The sequence below is a fragment of the Chaetodon trifascialis genome, chromosome 19 (genome assembly GCF_039877785.1).
Source record: "Chaetodon trifascialis isolate fChaTrf1 chromosome 19, fChaTrf1.hap1, whole genome shotgun sequence".
In the NCBI taxonomy this organism is placed as follows: domain Eukaryota; kingdom Metazoa; phylum Chordata; class Actinopteri; order Chaetodontiformes; family Chaetodontidae; genus Chaetodon; species Chaetodon trifascialis.
Window position 1 is genome coordinate 11,004,869 of NC_092074.1, and position 20,948 is coordinate 11,025,816.

The 20,948-nt window shown below is 42.0% G+C and overlaps 1 protein-coding gene across 1 annotated transcript; it reads left to right on the forward strand.

Moving 5' to 3' along the window:
- The first annotated feature begins 7,858 nt into the window (after positions 1-7,858).
- Positions 7,859-20,606, forward strand: LOC139347984 (transforming growth factor beta-3 proprotein-like). The gene is made up of 7 exons (XM_070987898.1): positions 7,859-8,644; positions 13,707-13,870; positions 16,193-16,322; positions 16,472-16,579; positions 17,005-17,170; positions 17,354-17,507; positions 18,884-20,606. Exons 1-7 carry the CDS (start codon positions 8,299-8,301, stop codon positions 19,040-19,042), a joined length of 1,227 nt encoding a protein of 408 aa, XP_070843999.1. The 5' UTR covers positions 7,859-8,298; the 3' UTR covers positions 19,043-20,606.
- The last annotated feature ends 342 nt before the right edge of the window (positions 20,607-20,948 follow it).

Sequence of the window (20,948 nt, forward strand, 5' to 3'; positions counted from 1 at the left end):
GTATAATTATAAGGTTAACATGTATTCACATTGCATTTGAATCAAAGCCAAACAGATGAATGTATTGATGCAAAACTTTGAGTCTATTCTGTTGCTTTCCCAGTTATTCATCATACAAGAGACAGTTGTCAGGGTGTGCGCGCGGTCAGACAATACAGAGAATACAAAGAAGTCGATTTTAATTTCTGAAAGTGATGGTGTACACCTCCGTCTCTGGGACCATGTGTACCCATAATGGATCAGATTCCATGAGAACATTTTGTCCTGTCTCAATTTTCTGACTGTCTCAATGAAGAAAAAAAAAATAATAATAACATGGTGGACTGCCCCAATCTGCTTCTCAAAACTGCATCAATATTTGCCATTTAAGTAAAATGCCTCACAATGATTAGTAATCTCTAGTTTCAACATGCTTTCAGCCCAAACAGAGGCAAATTTTGACCTTCCCACCGGCCACACGACCAGGCATCTGTCAGTCAAGGCTATACAAATAACCAAGCTTCTCAACACTTGTCATCATCCCTCATCAGCATCTTGATTGTTGAGGAGGACAGATTAGAGGGAATGTCCAAATACATCCAGCGGCCTCTGATGTGACAGCGAGGGTTTATGGGACAGCAATGCGAGAGTCCCGGCCGCTTCACCTTGACCCCGGCGCCCCGCTTCCTCCGCCACCGCTCCTCCTCTCGTCTCAGGCTCGCCAGTCTGACCTCGTCATCCCGGGGCCTCTGGCCTCGCCTCTGACGGTTGAGTTATTACCATAATTACCCAGGAGGCATTGCAGAGTGCGGCCACATGGCAGAGGCCGCCCATGTTTAACAGAATATTTGGGTGTTTTATCGACTTTAACTCAGCACCTGGGGCAGGCGAGAGGGGGCCTGGATGATAAGAAAACCACTCATGTGGGAAATGAAGAGGACCATTTCGCAGACTGAACCAAGAAGGGGATGAAATATACTGTTAATGCAGCAGTGGCCAGTGCACATATGTCATATATTCTCTAAGACAAGGTGTAAATATGCTCATATATTCAGGCGGTGTCAAACAGAAGGACTTGGGTGGAGATAACTACCATCTAAAAATAGCACTTTAAACCTTATATGATGAAAAAAGCATTTTGATTGCTTTGTGTCAACAACAAATATTTCATGTCCTAAGGTGTAATGCAGGCGGATTGCACATATATATATCTCACAGCAGGGACCTTCTGAATTGACAGACTAAAGCAATTCAGTTTGGGGGAAAATTTATTGTCGATTTTGTTGTTCTGTTCTTTACTTATTTGGTGTCAGACCAACTTATAGAGACCCTTTTCATGTAAATGTGCTCATTTGAATTCAGAGAAGTCTACAGGATCAAACAGCAGCTCCTCTAACAAACAGTAGAAGGGTCATAAGAAGGTAAGTAGAAAAACAGTCAAATTCACCCCAAACTGAACCATTTCTTAACAAAAAACCACTGTTTTTCTCCTTTGAATATGGCAAATTTAAAAACGTTTCTGGAGGCCAGGAGTACAGTTTTAGCTACATGTAACATTTTTAAGAAAGCTCTTCATAATCCATGTCTATCGTGCCACGTCTAACAGGCCAGGAGGCCATGCATATTCATACAGTTAGAGTGAAAAGTACAGCTCAGCCTGCCATACGCAGGGCACAGGGGCCATTGGCCTCAGGCCAACAATGCACAGAGACAAAGATTGTGTACAGTAAGCACACACTTCTATTAGCATCTGTATTTACACTTAAATCCCAGTCAAACTCACACAGAGAAATATAGAAACACACACATTCACACACGCCCTCGCCTGCTCAGAAAGGTCAATGCATTAGCATTCCAATACATACAGTATTCAGACTTTCCTAGTCCTATATAGCTACCCATCAAACATGTCCAAGATGGCACTTAGCCGTGTGTGCCCGTGTCTTATTATGCAGACCCATCTGTGTGGGTTCAAAGGTCATGGCCGGGCCTGGCAGGGGCTACAGGTGAGCAGATGAGAACAGTAGGGGCTCGGTTTAATTTAGCTAAGCACTACAGGATACAGCGCGCCCCTGTACCTGGGAAGGACAAGTTGAACTTTTCACACTGTGCCACCGACTCATCATTTCAATGGGTGGAAAGTCGAGGAAAAATGAGCAATAGAGTCAAAAAAAAAAAGAAAAGCTTTTGACACGGAATCTGTTTCATTGTGGCTGAGATGTTTTTTTATTTTGTGTGAGACTTGTTCAAACAAAGGCAGACAAGCACATAAACACACAACCCGACGTACACACAGGGCTCTGTCACCAAGTCTCTGTTTTCACCTCCCTTTCTTTCTCTTTTTTCCCTTCTGTCTGACACACATCCAAGCACACAATACACACAGACATATTGAAAGAAGATGACTGTCAGCAGTGTAATCGTGTGTGTGTGTGTGTGTGTGTGTGTGTGTGTGTGTGTGTGTGTGTGTAATGGTGTGAGGATGTGAGGGAGAAAATCCCTAATCTGGCATAGACCAGCTTCCTGTCTAGACTCTGCATGAGGAGGCCAGCACTAACCTGGCCAGTGCTGTGAGTGTGTGCATGTGTGTGTGTATGCATACAAGCACACTCCCATTGTGTTTGTGCACACACCACTAATGTATGTGTGAGCACAAACCCGCATTGTGTCTGTGTCTTCGAGAGAGCAGTTGCACACTATCACTGTACTCATCCAAACCAGAAAACAGACATTAACCTCTGGCCTTCCGCATCTACTGTCCAATGTCTGTTTTTAATTGGACAATGTCCAATAAAGCTCCTTTTTGTTTTCTCTGTTATTTTGACACTTTCTCTGCCACGTGTGCCAATGCTGCAGCGATTCCAAAAGCCAATTTCCTCATTATCCAAGTTGCAGCACTTACGGGAATACAGAGGTGGGGGCGTGGAGGGTTAAAGTTGGAGGGAAGTGGAAAAAGGCCTGATGTGGTTTGCTCTGAAATTCCATATGAAGATCAAGGATGAGCTGGAGACTGACTGAAAGACCCGTTTTCCTTCCTTATTCTTTGCCCTTGCTAAATATAGCTGATCAGCTTAACAACAGTACGTATGGCAGGGAAAGCTGTAATACTTTAGTCTTAAACAGCATAAAACACTCAGAAAGAAGAAAGTCTAGTCACTGAAAAAGAATCCCTCATGGTTTGGTAACATGATTAAACTGAGCTGAATCATAACTGGATTCGCTGACAGCCTCTTACCATCAATCATCTGCACAAACCCTGCCATTAGTAATCACAACAAACATCACTGAGCACAGCAACTTTCTCCCACCGTCTTACTCAGGCTGAGTGCTAATCAAAAAATGCTAAGTGTGTTTAGCCTTAGCTTTGACAGGATTCGTCTGGAGTGTGAATCAACATTGTGGACGTCGCTATTTCATATTCATGCAGAGGCCCAATGACACCTTGTCCTCTGCTTTCCAAAAAGGCCTGAACTCAGCAGATCACCACCCCTCCAGGCCCAGATGTAAAGTGAACAGGCTTCACCTCTGTGACATCAGACCGCCACAATATGCCGTCTTATGGGAGCGAGCCATCACAGGAGCCTGCCAACGACCACAACTACGACCACAGCAGCCAAAAACCAGGAAGAACAAATGACAACAGGGGTTGACACAAAGAAAGAAAAAGACAGATCCATGTGAAATAAGCTTTTTTATGTAACTCCAATGATCAATATTGTTATATTTAGATTCTTTTAACTCATTATTTTTGTTGAACAGCTGACAAATTTCCTGTATAGTTCAGTCTTTTTCCTCCCATCAACCCTGTTTTCAGCAAACTGCCTCCGATCAGCACAGCACCAAATAGCAGACAAGCAGAGCAACAAGCTGCTGAAGAAAATGAAACAGACTTCAGTTGCGAGTTCAGGAAAGTCCGACAAGAGCAGAGCCTTTACAGAGAGTAGCAACAGCAGAGACTGTGAGCATACCAACAATCTAAACTTCTCAAACGTTAACCATCTGAAGCCATTTGGACCTTCCTACAAGCAAAGCTGCTCATTGCCTCAAATGTAGGCACAACACAGATGAGCCTGTAACTCAGCAGTTACTGCCATGTAATCAATTTAAACATTGTACTTACTCAGTGGAGGTCTACAGCAAGATAAAAATACAAAACGTCAGACACAACAATGACAGAGAGACAAGCTTTTGCCGTATCCACGTGATCTCACCTTAAGTCATCGTCTAGCCGGCGCGGTATTCCTTTCCTATGTACATGTATTAAGACAACTGGTGACTAACACAGATGGTGGACGAATCAAATGAGTCATTTGAGTTGTATGGCTATGACATATACACATCATTGTCTCCGCTGGTGTGGGTTTTTAGGGGTCTCCTGTTAGCATTCCTGTCCAACTGACTCCCAAGTATGACTCACAGGCTTGTTACCCCCAGACGAAGCAGACTTTACTGCGCTGGCTTGTCAGAGTGCTGTAGTAGGGAAATCTGGCATGATTCTGCTTCGTATTTGGGGTTTGTCTGACTCTGTCTCGCCAGTCTCCAGCAGTATGACTGTGTGGATGCGGTCAGATGGTGAAGTCTGTCTACTCTGCGGAACCACGATAAAATCGGAACAAAAAACATTGCAAACACAACAGTAGCCCAATCACCGCAGTGCTAGAGGAGGTTAAGCGCTACAGTTGCAACAACTACTCTGACGAGTACAGTCAGCAGGAATGTAACCTACTTTAGAGGAAAAAAAGAGGACGTATTCCTCCGTAAGACTACCAGCATGTTTTTTTTTTGTCAACCTCTGGTCTGTAGCTGCATTCCTTTTCCGTGTGTTGTGCGAGACGGAGAGATTGCCGGAGAATGACTCACTAAAACCTGACCCAGCAGTGAGGTAATCAGCGGAGGACGCTTGGAGTAAAAGTGAACTTTGATGGTGATGTCTGGGATCATGTCTAGGAATCCCCAGACAGTTCAGTTCAGCATGTGGTTGAGTGTGTGTACGTGATGACATAAATTCTGTGTACCAGACAAAGTCCATGCGACGGTGTGTGTATGTGTGTGTATATACGGCCTCCTGATGAAGACCCACAACCCATTACAGAATCTCTCCACACAGTCTTGATAGGACAAATGGAAATAGATGGTCAACCCGCGAGTGAAAAGTCTGGGACATGATCATTTGTACAATACTGTACGTCCAGAGAGGGAGGACGAAAGAGGCTGAGTCCTGTACAGCAGTGGTGTTAATGATGAGTTCAGATATGCAGAGTCACACATTACTGAAAATTAAGTCATTCATTAATGTTGCATAAACAATATTCAAACTTTTCTTTCCACTGACAAATTTATTTCACCTTCCTTAAGCATCAAATACACACTACCTGACCACTTCATACATGGAAATATGTAGTTAAATGAACATCTCTCTAACTGTGTCTACCATAACGGAGCATTATGATCTTTGTAAAGGTCCAAATTATGCCTGAGCTGTATTATTAGGTTGCATTAGACTTTACAAAGTGGCCACTGAGTGTTCATTTTCGTATGACATGATCCTGAAAATGTTTAATATGTTGAGTTTCTCCGTTCTTCTGTCGATATGCAGGCGCAAACACCAGACATTGTTTGTTAAGCAGCATCACCTGCTGGCTTAATGGAGAACTGCCAACATTACAGTGATTGCCAAAGGATGAGACCGAAAAAGCAGCAAGAGAGATACAGAACGAAGATGCACCAAAGCAACCAAATGTTCAGTTTAGAGTGAGATGTAAACTGCTGGAATCTGTCGATAGAAAGGACATTTAAATAAGCCACATTAAGTAAAAGTATATTAACTGAACATTATCTACTAAAAGATCATCCTCAAGAAAAAGATCATTTCAGATGTGGTACTCATGAACTCTGTTCAAACATCTGAGATGAGCCACAATGCAGTGCAACAAAGTTTGCATGTGGGACTGTGGGACAGAGGCTGAGGGACAAAAGGGACCTGGTGCTTTTCCTAAAACAGTTAAACAATGGCGGTGAAGACGTTATTCATTGTTGGATAATGCAAAAAGCCCAAACATCCAGCCTGGGTTTGGAATGCTCTCACATCATTGAGCCAAAGTTATGAATGAAGACATTTCAGCCAGAGCTTACAGTGACGTTACTGGAAATCAATTCCCAAAAAATGAACAGGAAGCAACAATGTTCCTATGACCAAAGCATTAAAGACAACAGATACTGATGAGCTTGACAGTTAAGAAACAGGGCTTGCACTGTTCACCTCCGTAAACAGCACAATGGAAAGAAGGGAAAGGAAACTTGACATTGTTAAAATGATCTATAGAGAATCAGATGAGTCATATATGCTCACACATACAGTGATGCTAAAATAAATCACACCTTCCAAGGAGACGTCTGACTATAAAGCAGGAAGTAAGTAGGCTGAGTGCACTGTTGACAGGCTGATTTTCATTCACATGAAACAAGCACCACGGCAGGTTGAGGAAAAAATTGTCTTGTTCTCACAAAATTTGTAAATATATACCTCACATCCATCTCCGACTCCAAGAAACCAGCAAAATAAATCAAGTGTGTTCGTATACAGGACAAAAAGGCACCTTTGCATATGATTCATGATTCAAAGCCAAATATTTACCAAGTTTGGACATTCTACAAAATCATTCTCGCTATGCAAACTGGAGGGCAAAAGAAACATAGTGAAATGCCAGACCCCATGTTTGGGTACGGGGCCTCCAGTGGTTGAGTGAGCCTCGACCTAAAATAGGTCTGAGAATGTGGATATGCTCTATGAATAGAGATAAAAAAGACTGCGGAAGGGGAGAAAAAATCAAAAAGATAAAATAACTTCATGGCCTGCAAATAAACCTTCAGACATCAGTGCAGAAAAATGGATTTTGTGTGTATGGCGGTTTGCAGAGGGCATGGGAAAATCTGCAGCCAATGAAGAAACTTTGGTTCCTTTGAACAGTAATGCAATCATGTCGCCAGAATGTGAAGTCTGAAATGACTTCTGTAATCTGAGAGCAGCGTCTGACAACAGGGTATGCATTGTGCGGGTCTTTGTAAGAAGGCTCCAGTAAAAAGAGCAGACAAAGGACCCCAATATGAATGATTATATATGGGTTGGTGTGCATGTAAAATCCCACTTATTGCCATTTTTATGGTTTCTACCACAGAAATACTGTCTATGTCTTTAAACTTCATAATAGCTTTTAAATTTTCTTTTGTCCAAAGCAATATTAAGACACTATATATAGTTCAAGTCCTACACTTAGATTTGACTTTTATGTTGGTCTTGATTTAAACAGCTGTCCTTGAAAAGCAGATGTTATGCTTTTATGTTTCAGGAAATAATAAACATCTCAAAAACACAATGTCTTTTAACAGAAAATGTGACACATTTTAAGCTTCAGGGAAGGATTTAATGGATAAAAGGAGGGATAAAAAGGAGAATATCCTCAAGTCAGACGCTGTCAGATGAAGTAAGCAACTGGGAGTACCACAACCTGCCACTAGAGGGTGCACGACCCAGGCCATTCCCGTACAGACAGTGTTGTAGAAGACGGGGAGAAACAACTGAGACCTCTGACAGATCACCAGTGATGATGATACTATTAAAAACATTTTAAAAAGAAAGGACTACATCTTTACTTCGCTTAAAAAAAAACTTACTCAAACTAACACTCTCCAACTTCAATGATCGACCTGGTCAGAAACTCCAACAGGCTGTATTTTACAGTCTCTTTTGCCACAGTTGACGTCTGGCGCATCGCAGTGAGCCCTGTTATGATTCGGGCTCCCCCGGGTGCCTGCGGTCCCTCCTCCATCAAACGTCAGAAACTAGCGGTATAAAACACATGTGGGGCCATACAGACCGCTCAAAGTCGCACATACCTCGTTAACCTGACAGGCTGCGGTCTGCCTCCTCAGAGACAATAAAGCAGCACTAGACTTTAATGAGACAGAAAAGAGGAGGAATATGCCAAGCTGCGGGACGACTTAAACCTACTGGACTGAGCTCAAGAATGCAAAAGAAAAGTCTGTTTGTTCCCACAGATATATTTGTGCCGGATAAGTTTTCTACATGCGGGAGAGCCTCCGCTGTTCGGGACTTTGAATTGAGTAATGTCTAATGGGCAAACACACACTTGGATGTCTGCTGATAACAAAAGGGACTGCGGCAAGAAAACGAACTAAGCGAGGAGTTTTCCATCATTAGCTCCCAAGAAAGTTGAAAGAGACAGCAGCGGGGCTGAATCTGAACTTGACCTGTGAATCTGCACACTACAACTACCGGGCGAAGCAGATGCAGAGAGAAAGATGCATTTGGGTAAGGCTTTGCTGTTTGTCCTCCTCCTCAACTGCGCGACTTTGAGCTCGTCTCTGTCAACTTGCGCCACCGTGGATATCGACCATGTGAAAAGGAAGAGGGTGGAGGCGATACGAGGTCAGATTTTGAGCAAACTCCGATTGACGAGTCCTCCGCACTCCCTCGGACCGAATAAAATCCCGTATCAGATCCAAGCGTTGTATAACAGCACCAAGGAGCTGCTGGAGGAGCTCAGGAGGGATCGGCAGCAAAGTTGCGGTCAGGACAACACGGAGACAGAGTACTATGCCAAAGAGATATACAAATTCAACATGGTCTACGGACCGCCAGAAAGCAGTAAGTATGACAGTTCTTTATTTCCGCCAAGTTTCTCTTTCCTTCCCGCCTTAATGGCAGCAGGCAATAGGTCTATAGTGCGCAATTACGCACGAAATAAAGTGCAAGACGCACCACTCTCAAACCTACAGCTGGGTTCATGTGTCACTAATAACCAATTGGGGTGTTTATAGCTTATAGTTCAGTCTTTTGCGCATTAAATATCAGCTTCATACACTTAAAGGCATATACAAATATTCTGCTTTGAATAATGATGTCTCATTTTAGCACAAAAAGTTCAATAACGTAGTTTAGACACCCATGTCTTCTCTCTCATAGAAAAACACATAATCTATGAATATGCAGATATTTTCCATTGCAAAAGTTTAACTGCTGGACAGGAGATGCTGGAGGCTTCACGTTTCCACATCGCTTGTTTACACTGCTTGCTGGACCAGGACTGACATCCAGACTAGCTGTGATGTCATGTAATCATCATGTATGTAAGATGAAAGTGAAAACAGTCGTCTCCTCTGCACCGTGGAGCTCGAGCATCAAGCAAAACCCGTATGAGAGCAGAAAGGGGCTTTAATATATAAAAAAAATCTGTGAACCAACAGTTAATTTTGTTTTTAGAAATACAGCCGTGTCAGAGCTCTGTCAGGTTTTGTAAAACTGAAAGGTGAAGCCGCTGTGCACTCAGAGGATGTCCTTTGTTACTGTGGTGCTCACCAACCTGTTTTAACCCACCAGTGTTCCAGGAAAGTCACTCTCCTCCTACTCCTGACTCCACTCTTCCTCCTCTTGTTTTTTTCCTCCATGGATCCTGTCCTTCTCCCCAGATGTTCCCACTTCCTTTCCAGTCAGGCCCAAATGAGAGGGACATCTGCCCAGGCGGATGGGGATGCCTTTAGGAGAAGGAGTAGGAAAAGTTAACAGAGGTGGACAGGAAAAGTTAGACGATGGAGGGACCTCCCCATTAGTCTGGATACAGGGATCCCTCTCTCCCCCTGGAGTCCGTCTGTACAGGAGGAGGAGGAGGAGGAGGAGTGGAGTGGGGTCCCGTGAAGCTCTCCCATACACTGACGCATCACTACCACCCACCTCCACGTCGAGATGGAGTTTAGTGTGGACCCCACTGCCTGTCTTGGCCAGTGAATCACCCACACGGGTGGCCCATGAGCATGAGATCACTGACTGCACTGCTCAGGTTTAACTTTGCTAATTGAGTGTGAAACTGAGCCGGCATTCATCCCCTTAAACCTGAATGATTCCACTGTGCCGTCATTTTATTGCCACTAGGTAATATTTCACTGCTTGGTTAATAACAAGCTTTATTTTGTTTGTGAGCCATTTGTTAAGATTATCAGTAAAGCCCTGTGAGGCTCACATTGTTTTTACTTCAAGTGATTTGTGCTAAATCTCTGTTTGGCTCAACCGCTTCCCTCCATAGAATTAAAAGCTATGAACTGGAAGTGGAAAACCTGTGCTGAGAGGGACATGTGTCTGCACTTGAGGGAGATTCGTACAGCATGTGGTTCGACTGAGTCTGGATTACCGAGAAAGTAGAATAGGATAAATACTGTGCGTGTGGAGGAGCCAAAGAGGGCCTCATGGTCTAAAGCAAAGCCAAGAGCATTGCATCACAGCCCCTTTGAAATCAACAGGTGTTTCTCAAAAGACCTATTTTCCCTCAGCAATGTTCTGTTTTGAATCTTACAAAATGGTTTTGACAAAAGCGCCAGGCGGTGGGTGCCTCGAGTTGGTGGATTCAGAGCCACAGATGGGCTTCAGACACAAAGATGTAAGGCAGGTTTACATACGTGTACTTTTCTTACAGTTGAGTGAAGACCACTGTTTCTTTGACTATAATCTTACAGTCTTTATGCCCAAGTCTGATGTGATTAGTTGACAAACAAAAAAATGGCAGAAAGGCAGTATAAGAGCACAAGTGCTGAACTGACACATGTGCCTGTATGTACCTGTATGTGTGTGCCCTAGTCAACATCTCTACTTCTCAGGTAGTTAAAATGTCAACAAGCTCATAACATTCTCAAATTTTTACTTTCTCAATCCTAAAACTGTGGTATTGGCATGGCAGTGAGCGTTTTTTATGTGTCCAAGATGACCTCATACTTGGAAATATGCATTTTGTCAATACCCTGTATATCCACATGCATACACTGAGCCTGCTCACTGAGTCTGCTTAATGCGATTTTCATATGCTGGTGCAGGCGAGATGAACAGTTTTTATAGATTCATTGTGCTGAACCCTCATTCTACTCTGGCAGGGGCGATTTTCTTCACTTAAATATGATAAAGAGAAATAACCAAGCAGCAGACTGACGATATATTATGTATACAATACTAAAATTACTCAAATTCCTAAATAATCAGTGTCTTCATCATGTTTACAGTTTCATCTAAAAAGTAAACAAGGTCTTAAAAGTTTCTTAACCTTTCCCATCAAAACTCAATGCATGTGTTAAATTAGTGTGGATGGGAAGCTCACCTGATGACAGGTGTATTTTCAAATCCACATTTTGTCCATTGCTGCCTTTCAGTCCTCTTATCGTCAACTCAAGCAACAAAACAAGTGTCTGAAAAGGACACATGGTGCCGGATTTCTTCCAGGAAGTCCTCCAAGTGAAATGACAAAATCCAAAGTTTGCCCACGCCCTCTAGAATGACACAGATTTCTTTTCTTATCCCTTTCACCAGCACGACATCATTTGTCTCCAAAACAACGCTATGATTAAGGTTTAGTGTCAGCACCAAATAATATAATGACTTTGTTAGGTTGGGAAGTGTCGTGATTTGGGTTAAAATGGCTACTTTGTTAAGGTAAGGGACGTTTTGCTGTCATGGTTGCAATAATAAACACTTGGTTAAGATTACAGGATGATCCGGGTCATGCTTGTGGTAAAGTCCGATGACTTGTTGACCCATCCATCCACCCCTGACCTCCTCACTACACCAACTTTGTCACTCTACTACACTGTCACATCACGTCATCCTTGGCTCCCGTCATAATTACTAAAGGCGCAGCTTGTCACTTGAACGTAAGCATGTCATTTTGGGGCACTCGCAGAAATGACTAATGCTGATGTGCTCTAATTAGCAGTATGCCTATTCAGCATCCTAATGGATGTTTTGGTAGCATTCCCTACTTGACATTAGAGACGCTGATTCCACTTTAGGAATGATTTTCTTCCTTTCGTTATAAATATATTCTGGCTTCTCTCAGGCTAGTAAAGAGTCTTCTTTACTGCTAAAAGTTTCGACAAACACTTAAAGTAATTTGTCCCCACTAGTTGCTAGCAGGTTGATATTGTTACCTTTGGACAAAGCCAGGCTAGTTGTTTCCCCGTTTCCAGTTCTTGTGCTAATCTAAGCTAACTGGCGGTAGCTTCACATGTCTTAGACAGTCATAAGAGTGATATCAGTGTTCTCATCTAACTGTTGGCAAGAAAGTGTCAAGGAAGTCTGGCTTTGTGGAATATTGTTGACTCTAAGCCAGGGACTTCGCTATTTGTCCCTTGGATAATGTGGGCAAGCACATACTCACTTTTTGACCGTTTTTGAAACTGTTGAACTTTGGTGCATCTGAAGCAGCACTGTGAACCAACACAAATCCGTGGCAGGTGCAAATGAAGCAGAAAGCTGCTGGAAGACTGGCAAATTACTGCATCGAGAGGCTGGACTGCAAACATCGGAAAGTTTTCCTTTTATAGCATGGTACGCATACAGAATCTGGCGTATGTCAATGACTGAGGTTGGGTTGTGGAGAAGTCATCATAGTCAGAGAGGGGTTTGGGTCCAAAAAGTTGTCAGTGGGACTGAGGATAGCAGGCTTTTTGATACGCTAATACCAGGGAGGTGAAGTCATATAAGCTCAATAATATTGCTATTACAATTACAGCATTTTCATTTCCACCAAATATAGACAAAAATGTGTGAGAGGAATTCTGATAAGGCAGGAAACCACACTAATCATTCACTGTGCGCTGATAAACTTCGTGCCAGCCATCAAGGAGTCAGTAAACGCAAGATCATATTTTAGGTGTGAATGGGTTTATAAGTCCTCTAGGTTATTAAGAAAAACATTTGCTGTAAATCCATTACTTTTATACTGAAGTATGGCTTTATTTGAAAGCATCTGAAGCATTATGATACATCAAAACAGGAAAAAGGTACATATCACAGTGCTGTCTAGAGTTTGAAAATACTACATTTGCTTTCAACTCAGTTAACAAAAGTACTGCACCTTACTGGAGCATGCCTGAATTCACTCTGACATCAAGTGGATAGAGGTTTGATCCAAAGACACACCTCCCCCCCAAAGTCACTCAGCCAGAAAAGTATTTTTCAAAATTGTGTTGTGGGTGAAGGACAGGCTTAAACAGCACCTGTTATTAACTGGAGCAAGTCTTCACTTGATTAGTCGATTGAGAGTCATAATAATCTGCAAGAAATATCAAATGTTTTTTTTCATACATGACTGACTTTTTCATAGAAGAAATATTGTTTAAAGAATAAAATGAACAATGGGTGAATTTCATTTAGCTGCTTCAGCTTCAGGGACCAATTGTACATGCTGCTGTCATGTCTTACTGGGACACTTGGATCAAACAGCCATCGTTAATGTTATTCATAACACCAGTGCTCTTCCTACTATGAAGAGTCTAAGGCTGTTCCCACATGGACTAAAATCCATGCGGCTTATTTTACAAAAAGCATGACTTTAACCGACGTTGCTCTTCATTAAGTATAGGTAGACCCCCTCCCATTTGGTGAGATACTCCCACAAACTTTTAACTGAAAGTTGTTCTTTGCGTTCCCATGTGCACAAAGATATTTTGTCAAACAGAGGTCATGTGGACAGCTGTGAAAAGGGTCTACCTCAGAACTTGTTGCAACTCATATGAAGAAGATCACAAAGTAAGAGCCTAATTATGTGTCAAGAGGTGGTGTAGCAGTTGGGGTCTTTGTTCGGACATACAATGCTTGTATTACATCAAATCCGGATGAGGAATTTCTCAGCATGTCCTCTCACAAAACTTTATTTTACTCTCTGTTCCAGACGACCTGCTCTACTGCCCAAAAGGCATCACCTCCAAGGTTTTTCGCTTCAACGTGTCCGCCATGGAAAGGAACTCGACCAACCTTTTCAGAGCCGAGTTTCGAGCTCTGAGGATGCCAAACTCAAGCGCCAAGAGGAACGAACAGCGGATTGAGCTCTACCAGGTGCGTAAAGGTACCGTTTCCTTGTCCTTCTATTAAGATTAAAGGCAAAGCTCATGGTCAAGGCAACAAGGAGCTTCAGTCCTTTGTCACTAGATATTTTAATTCCAGTCTGTCGAGAACGTATCTTACATAAGCCGGTTAGTTGTTCACCACATGATTTCAAGCTCTAATTGACAGAGAGAGCCAACAATAATCAGATTGTGGGTGCAGGCGTGGGTACCTGCCAGACCAAAAGCCAAACAAGCTCCACAGGCCTGCAGAATGTTTGCAGAACCGGGACAGGGGTCCTGTTAGTGCAGCGCTGGCAGCCCAGATCTAATATGGTCCTCATTTTGGTTATGAGGAGGTCTTTAACATTCAGTCCTCAAAACAGTATGCAGAGTTTATTAAAGACGGGGTGATTCATTCTGGAGAGAGACTGTTCATATTTGCTGAATTTGAAATTCAGCAAATATCTAAACACTTAGAAACGCTTTTGTGGTTTGTAGTCAATGTCATCAGGTCCCTGTTATTCAGTTGTAATATGCTTGGCATTGAGGATCCAATATAAAGATAATTATTAAAGTAAAAATAATAAGCAGTACCACCATACAGAGATACTGTAGTCAGGGGTGACATCATGACAAACTTTCATTCTACCAAAGCAAAACTTTTTTACTGCCGGTTTCAAACACAGAGGGGAATACGGGAAAGAATTGAAATAAATGACATTCTTGCTTCACATTCATGTTTGTTTTACATTCGTGTCCTAATACTTGGGGAGCATAAATGTCCACTGTTTTACTGATTTACTCCAGACACAAGGGCCAGGTCAGGAGCTAGACTAAACCTACTTTATATGCAAGGTGCTCCCAAAGAACACACAGAACAACCACCACGTTTCTTATTAACAAAAAGCTATGAACTGGACACAGCACAATGTCAATATATCAACATTTTTATGTTGTGAATGAACAAAAAGACGAGGGGTAATGTGAAAGGTGTTGCTTGTGGTGACAAACTCAGAGGATTAAAATCCAGTTCCGAAGGTGTATACAGCTTTTTTTAGCCTTTGGTTTATTGTTTTGATGTTACAGCACACAAAATTTACTGTGTGGTTGAATATTAGTACACTTTTTACTCTTTTCTGGATTACTTGAATCAACATCGGGAGATCAATTGAACCACAGTTCCAAAAAAAATACTTAATTTCCCCGATGTGGGATCAGTAAAGTCTTATCTTATCTTACTTAACAACCTTGTTTCCATCAAAAGCAGGCAGTTATTTTCAGCAAATAAGCATTGATAAGCTTTTTCTTCTGGCCAGAAAATGACATACATCACAGACAAGGCTAATGAACCAATCAGAATGACAAAGGTATAATTAAACTGTCTTACCATAACAGATGCTGGAGATGTCAATCAAGCCTGTCACAACATGCTCACAGCCCTGAGAAGAGGCATAATCAGCCACAATAAGTGAGATCACCAGCACACGCTCACAGGGTGGCCTTAGGAAAAAAAAAACTAAAAAAAAAAAAAAATGTGATTTTTGAAAGACACATTGACTAACCCTTATTATATAATTCACCAAGCACGACATGAAGATACCATCTAGAAAAGGAACAACAAAAATCATATTTTTAGCCATACTTGCGGCATGATTCAAGAGATGGCAACGTCTGTCTGTCAGATATTACTTTTGGTCCATAATATCTCAATAACTATTGGATGGATTGCCATAACATTTTTGTAGACCTTCATATTCCCCAGTGGATCAGTTTTCCTGCAGCATCACCAGCAGGTTGACAGTTTTTCGAGCACGCCACCATTGAGTCAAAATTTGTCCATTGTTTTAGTTTATGACCAATTATCTAAAAAACTAATAATGTTCTCATTAGCCACAGTAGTGCCTTCTGTGCTACTTAGCAAATATTAGCATTCTAACATGATAAACATTATATCTGCTTAACATCAGCTTATCACCATTATCATTCTGAGGATGTTAGCATGCTGACATTAGCATTTAGCTAAGTGCCTATGTATGGCCTCACAAAACAGCTAGCATGGCTGCAGACTTAGTTACCTTAGTGAGTCTAATGTCACATATATCCTGCAATTTAGTTTACTTTTTCTCTATACCATCTGAATGCTCCATCAATCACATTATTGTAGCTCATGGCATGATTAGAAGTGATCAAAACTCTTACTGGATTATTAGAACAAAGGGGCTTGAGTTTAACAAATAACGGCCTCGTCTCATATCGACATCCTGTCCAGAGTCTGCATGTTATTTTGCTGAAGCTGTTTCAAACTGACTGTTATACTGTTGTTTCTATGCAGATTGTGAGGCCAAATGAACACATTAGGAAACAACGCTACATTGGAGCCAAGAATGTGCTGACCAAAGGTACTCGAGAGTGGGTCTCCTTCGATGTGACTGAAACAGTGCGAGAATGGCTGATGAACAGAGGTGAGACCGAGGTCACTCACATTTGTAGTGTCTAAAATCCAGCTTTATTCCTAATGATAATCATCATATACATGTTACTGATGTATTGAGTTTTTAAGTTTTAATTAAATAAACTGACGGTCCTCTTTTTCATAATTGTTTACCACCAGGAAGTAATCTGGGTTTGGAAATCAGTGTGCACTGTCCCTGCCACACCTTCAACCCAAATGGTGACATCATTGACAATGAGAACGAGGTGCTGGAAGTGAAGTTTAAAGGTGGGTTACAACAACATTGTATCATATGGTTATTTACGATTTAATCTATCAGTTAGTTCATATTGATATGGTCCTAAGTCTTCACAATTTCTCATATCATTTTTTAAAAATCTGCCTTAATTTACCTTGTTTGGTAATATATAGTTTAATTAGAGGTGCCTGTCTTTATATTGCAAGTGAACTGCTGCTTGATGCAACTTCTTGCATCTGAGGACCAAGTATAAATATTGTATTGCATACAAAAAGGCACTTTTTCTTAGTTTTCTCCCTTCTTTTCTGCATGGTTTCACCTCTACAGTGTGTGAAAGAATTACAGGGATGGCAGCTTCATAGTCAATAATTTTGCAAATTGTACACTCAGACTGAGGGCAATCACGAAAAAAAAAAATGCCACTAAGTATACCTTAATCATGTCTATAATTAAGGCGTGGATGGAGATGAGGAGCACAAACGCTTGGATCTAGATCACCTGAACAAGAAGAAGGAACAGTACCTGCCTCACCTCATCCTCATGATGATCCCACCCCACCGCCTGGACACCCAATCCACACGCCGACGCAAGAGAGCGCTGGACACAAACTACTGCTTCTCGTAAGGACACATAAATCTCATGTACTTCTACATTTCAAATTTCTTAATTGCTAATCTTTTTATGTTATCACTGTCAGTGTATGCTGCCACACACTATATCTGGTTTACCCCATATGTGACCAAGAAGGTATTAAATATCAATTTGGAGACTGATTACTCCACTGTTGGTCATCCTCATCACAGAAACACGGAGGAAAGCTGCTGTGTTCGACGGCTTCACATCGATTTCCGGCGTGACTTGGACTGGAAGTGGATCCATGAGCCCAGTGGTTACGATGCTAACTACTGCTCCGGGCCATGCCCATACCTGAGGAGCTCAGATACAACACACAGCTCGGTAAGAAGGATGTAATGGGGATTTAAAACGAGAGACTTTGTGAGAGGTTGTCCCACAGTGAAAATTCCAACATTAAAACATAGTTACTCGTTAGCTTCCAGTGGTAAATAGCCAATGCAGATAGTTGTAGTTTTGTTTTGCCCAAATTTTGAGACATCCACTTCTGGGAGCTCTGTCTCCACCTAGAGGTCATCACAGGTCTAAAACCTTTGACTCAATCTGAAACAGACCCAAGCTGAAGAGTTAGACTCAATCAAAAATAGAGAGAGAACACGGATACTGAGAGAAGTACGGCTTTCCACAAAAAAATCCTCTACAGTTCACATTGTCCCTCACTCTCATGATGCACCATGTGATCAGTGTCTTTCCATAAACAATATCCTGGTTACTCTCCCCAAACAAACTGTTGATAGTGTTGACTGTGAAGTTTCTTCCTGACGTTAACTTGTAGCCTCTTTTAGCTTAATGTTTTGGTTCTCGAGCTCACGTGCCCTATATGGTTGCGTTTCAACACCGCCGTGTGTGCAGCGAGCACTTTTAGACAAGTAGACCACATTTAAAGCTGCAGTAGATAAATATTGAACATACAAAATAAAAAACGCCTCTACCTCCTTCTCTACTGCTACTACGGTATCACTCCACGAAGCCCCTCCCACCAAACCCACAACTCTGAATGGCACACACACACACACACACACACACACACACACACACACACACACACACACACACATACACACATACACACACACACACACATATACACACACACACATATACACACACACACACACACACACACACCGCCCCCCCTCAGAAGTTACTCCCCACTGACTGTCATCATGCCTCTTTGCCACTCGTCAGTACGAGCTCCATGGCATCAAACGTAATGGGTCTGACGTTGCCTGTGGAGCTGCGACGTGTTCACACACATACCCTGTTGTTGGCAGAGGACGTGTGAGAAATGTATAACAAGTTGCAGATCTTCCACCATTGAATCAGGTTTCCAGGTTCTCTCTCTCTCCACACTGGCACAGCGCTAAAATAAAGTGTGCATCCGAAGGGACGTGCATGTGCATTTGTATAACAGCCGATATGAACGACCTCTCTCTGAAATGACCTGTGATTGGCCAAACTCTCCCATCATGGGCTAGATTTTTTAAAGCCAAAACGGGGTGCAGAAGTCTATTCTTCTCTGAGACCACTTGGATGCTAAAAGGTTGCGATGGATTTTCTGTGTCAAATCATTACACTGATTTAAACTAGTCAGCGAATGATCATGACTCCATCGCTCATTAGACACAGAAAATAATACAACACAACAGTAAACACAATTTGAAAGTGAGGTTTTATGTGTCCTGTGTGCTTTCCAATAGCTGCTGAGCCTGTACAACACTCTGAATCCAGAGGCATCGGCCTCTCCCTGCTGTGTCCCTCAAGACCTGGAACCCCTCACTATACTCTACTACTCTGGACGAACCCCCAAAGTGGAGCAGCTCTCCAACATGATTGTCAAGTCTTGCAAGTGTAGCTGAGAGGACATGAAAGGTGAGGTAGTCTGGCAGGATTTGACTAGGTACTGATGAAACCCATGCACGTTGACTCTTGGACTCTTAGCTGTGACAAATACTTATACTGACCCCGTGGCCTCGAGGCTTAGACCTGAACACCACTCTGGAGGTCACACATGTAAGGATGCACATCTTAAAAACTTGAGGTCATCATTTTTTTTCTCCTTGTGTTTTTTTTTTTTTTTTCCTGGATGACAAGTAGTTATTTTCATCTTAAAAAGTCCAACCCAAGACAAACTTCCTCTTACAGTCTAAGTATGACCTTGACATATTTCCTTTTAGATTTGTGAAGTTGGACAACACATTCCTAAAGTTAGATTGCAGAGAGGTGAAAGAAAAACTGGGAGCCGCTTCATGGACAATGAATGAAAGAGACTTACTTTTTGGTATATTTTCAACAAATATTCCACAAAGCTACAGTCTCTACATTGTCAGTGGAGTAGCTTTTCTGTTTCTAGCCTTGGGATGATAATGCTAATAGTCACAAATATAGACTGTGCTCTCCTGAATGGTTGAAGAGTCCTTTCAGGCTGGGTTTTACCTTGAACTTTAGTTCCCTTCCCTTCAAACAGTGGACATTATCTTCAGACACAAAAGGAGAAAGGACAGACTTGCTGCTGTATCCAAAGCCATAGCTGTGGTCAGGGAAAAGGAGAGCTGAGAGAATGCCTGTTGGATTTGCAATGGAAAGTGAATGAACAAAGCCGTTGAGCCAAGCTTTTTCTTTTTTTGGCCAGCCAGCAGCAATGGCCTTTTTTTTCTGTGGTGCATCTATTAGAATGGATGGAAGAAGAAGAAGAAGAAGAAGAAGAAGAAGAAGAAGAAGAAGAAGAAGAAGAAGAAGAAGAAGAAGAAGGGACCTGTATGGAAGGGAAGAACTGCGATGGAAACTAGCCACGAGCACACTGCCATTCACTGGAAGTCCTCATCCCTAACAGGTTCAAATTATTTCTGGGACATCAAAGAATATACTGGAAAAGAACACGTGTTATGCAACAGGTTTTTACGAGATTTCTTTTACATTAATAGCAGATTTGGTCTGTTATGCAACTTGTGATATAGTGATTGTTTCACTCACTGGGATAAAAATTGATGTGTATCTTCAGTGTCAATGGTGGAAACACTTTTATATTAAACTGTGGGTACTGTTCCATTTTCCTGTGATTTAGAAAGAATATGCAACTTCTGTGTCCATACACAATCTAGTTTGACCTGTTGTATGTGATCCAGTGTGTGTCTTGTTCTATTAAAAGGTGACCATCCCCAGACAGTTCAATCAGAGCGCTTTTCTCCAGCAATAACAGGAAGTGTCATGTCATTTAAAATGCAGCTGTTTATTGTTATCCTGCTCTCCTATCAACTCACCTGTCAGCCTTCACTCCAGCCAGCTGACAAGGAAACGCATGTGTAGTCAAGACTCTGGTGTTCCCAAAACACTGCAGTCTTTCATTCCCTCTGCTCCGTCTCTGTTTGTTTTGGTGCTCTTTTACAGTGTGAAGCCCTAATGGAACAAAAAAAAAAAAAAGAAGAGGGAGGGGAAAAAAGTCATAGTGGCTGGATGTACAGTTAGACCTCACTTTTCTCCAAACTAGGAGAACGATTCTGAATCCCTGTACTGTTTGACATTCACCCAGTCAGAGTCATCTTGCCTTTAGGTGACGTTTTTGGCAGTAATATTGTTTGGTTGACTTGTTGATCGTGATTATTATTAAAAACACAACATGCATAACCTGTACGAGCCCTTTTTAAACCTTACGGATCACTCCAGCAGTTGCAATGCACCTATTAAATAATCAAATGTAATAGATCTGTGAAAACATTTTACTTCAAATTAGGAAATGATGAATTTACCCAGCGGTCCTGTCTGCCA

Excerpts from the sequence above, each read along its gene's own strand:
- LOC139347984 (XM_070987898.1), top strand. The coding sequence starts at position 8,299 with ATGCATTTGGGTAAGGCTTTGCTGTTTGTCCTCCTCCTCAACTGCGCG. Across the intron at positions 16,580-17,004 it reads GCTGGAAGTGAAGTTTAAAG|GCGTGGATGGAGATGAGGAG; the intron begins GTGGGTTACAAC and ends TCTATAATTAAG. Across the intron at positions 17,508-18,883 it reads CAGATACAACACACAGCTCG|CTGCTGAGCCTGTACAACAC; the intron begins GTAAGAAGGATG and ends GCTTTCCAATAG.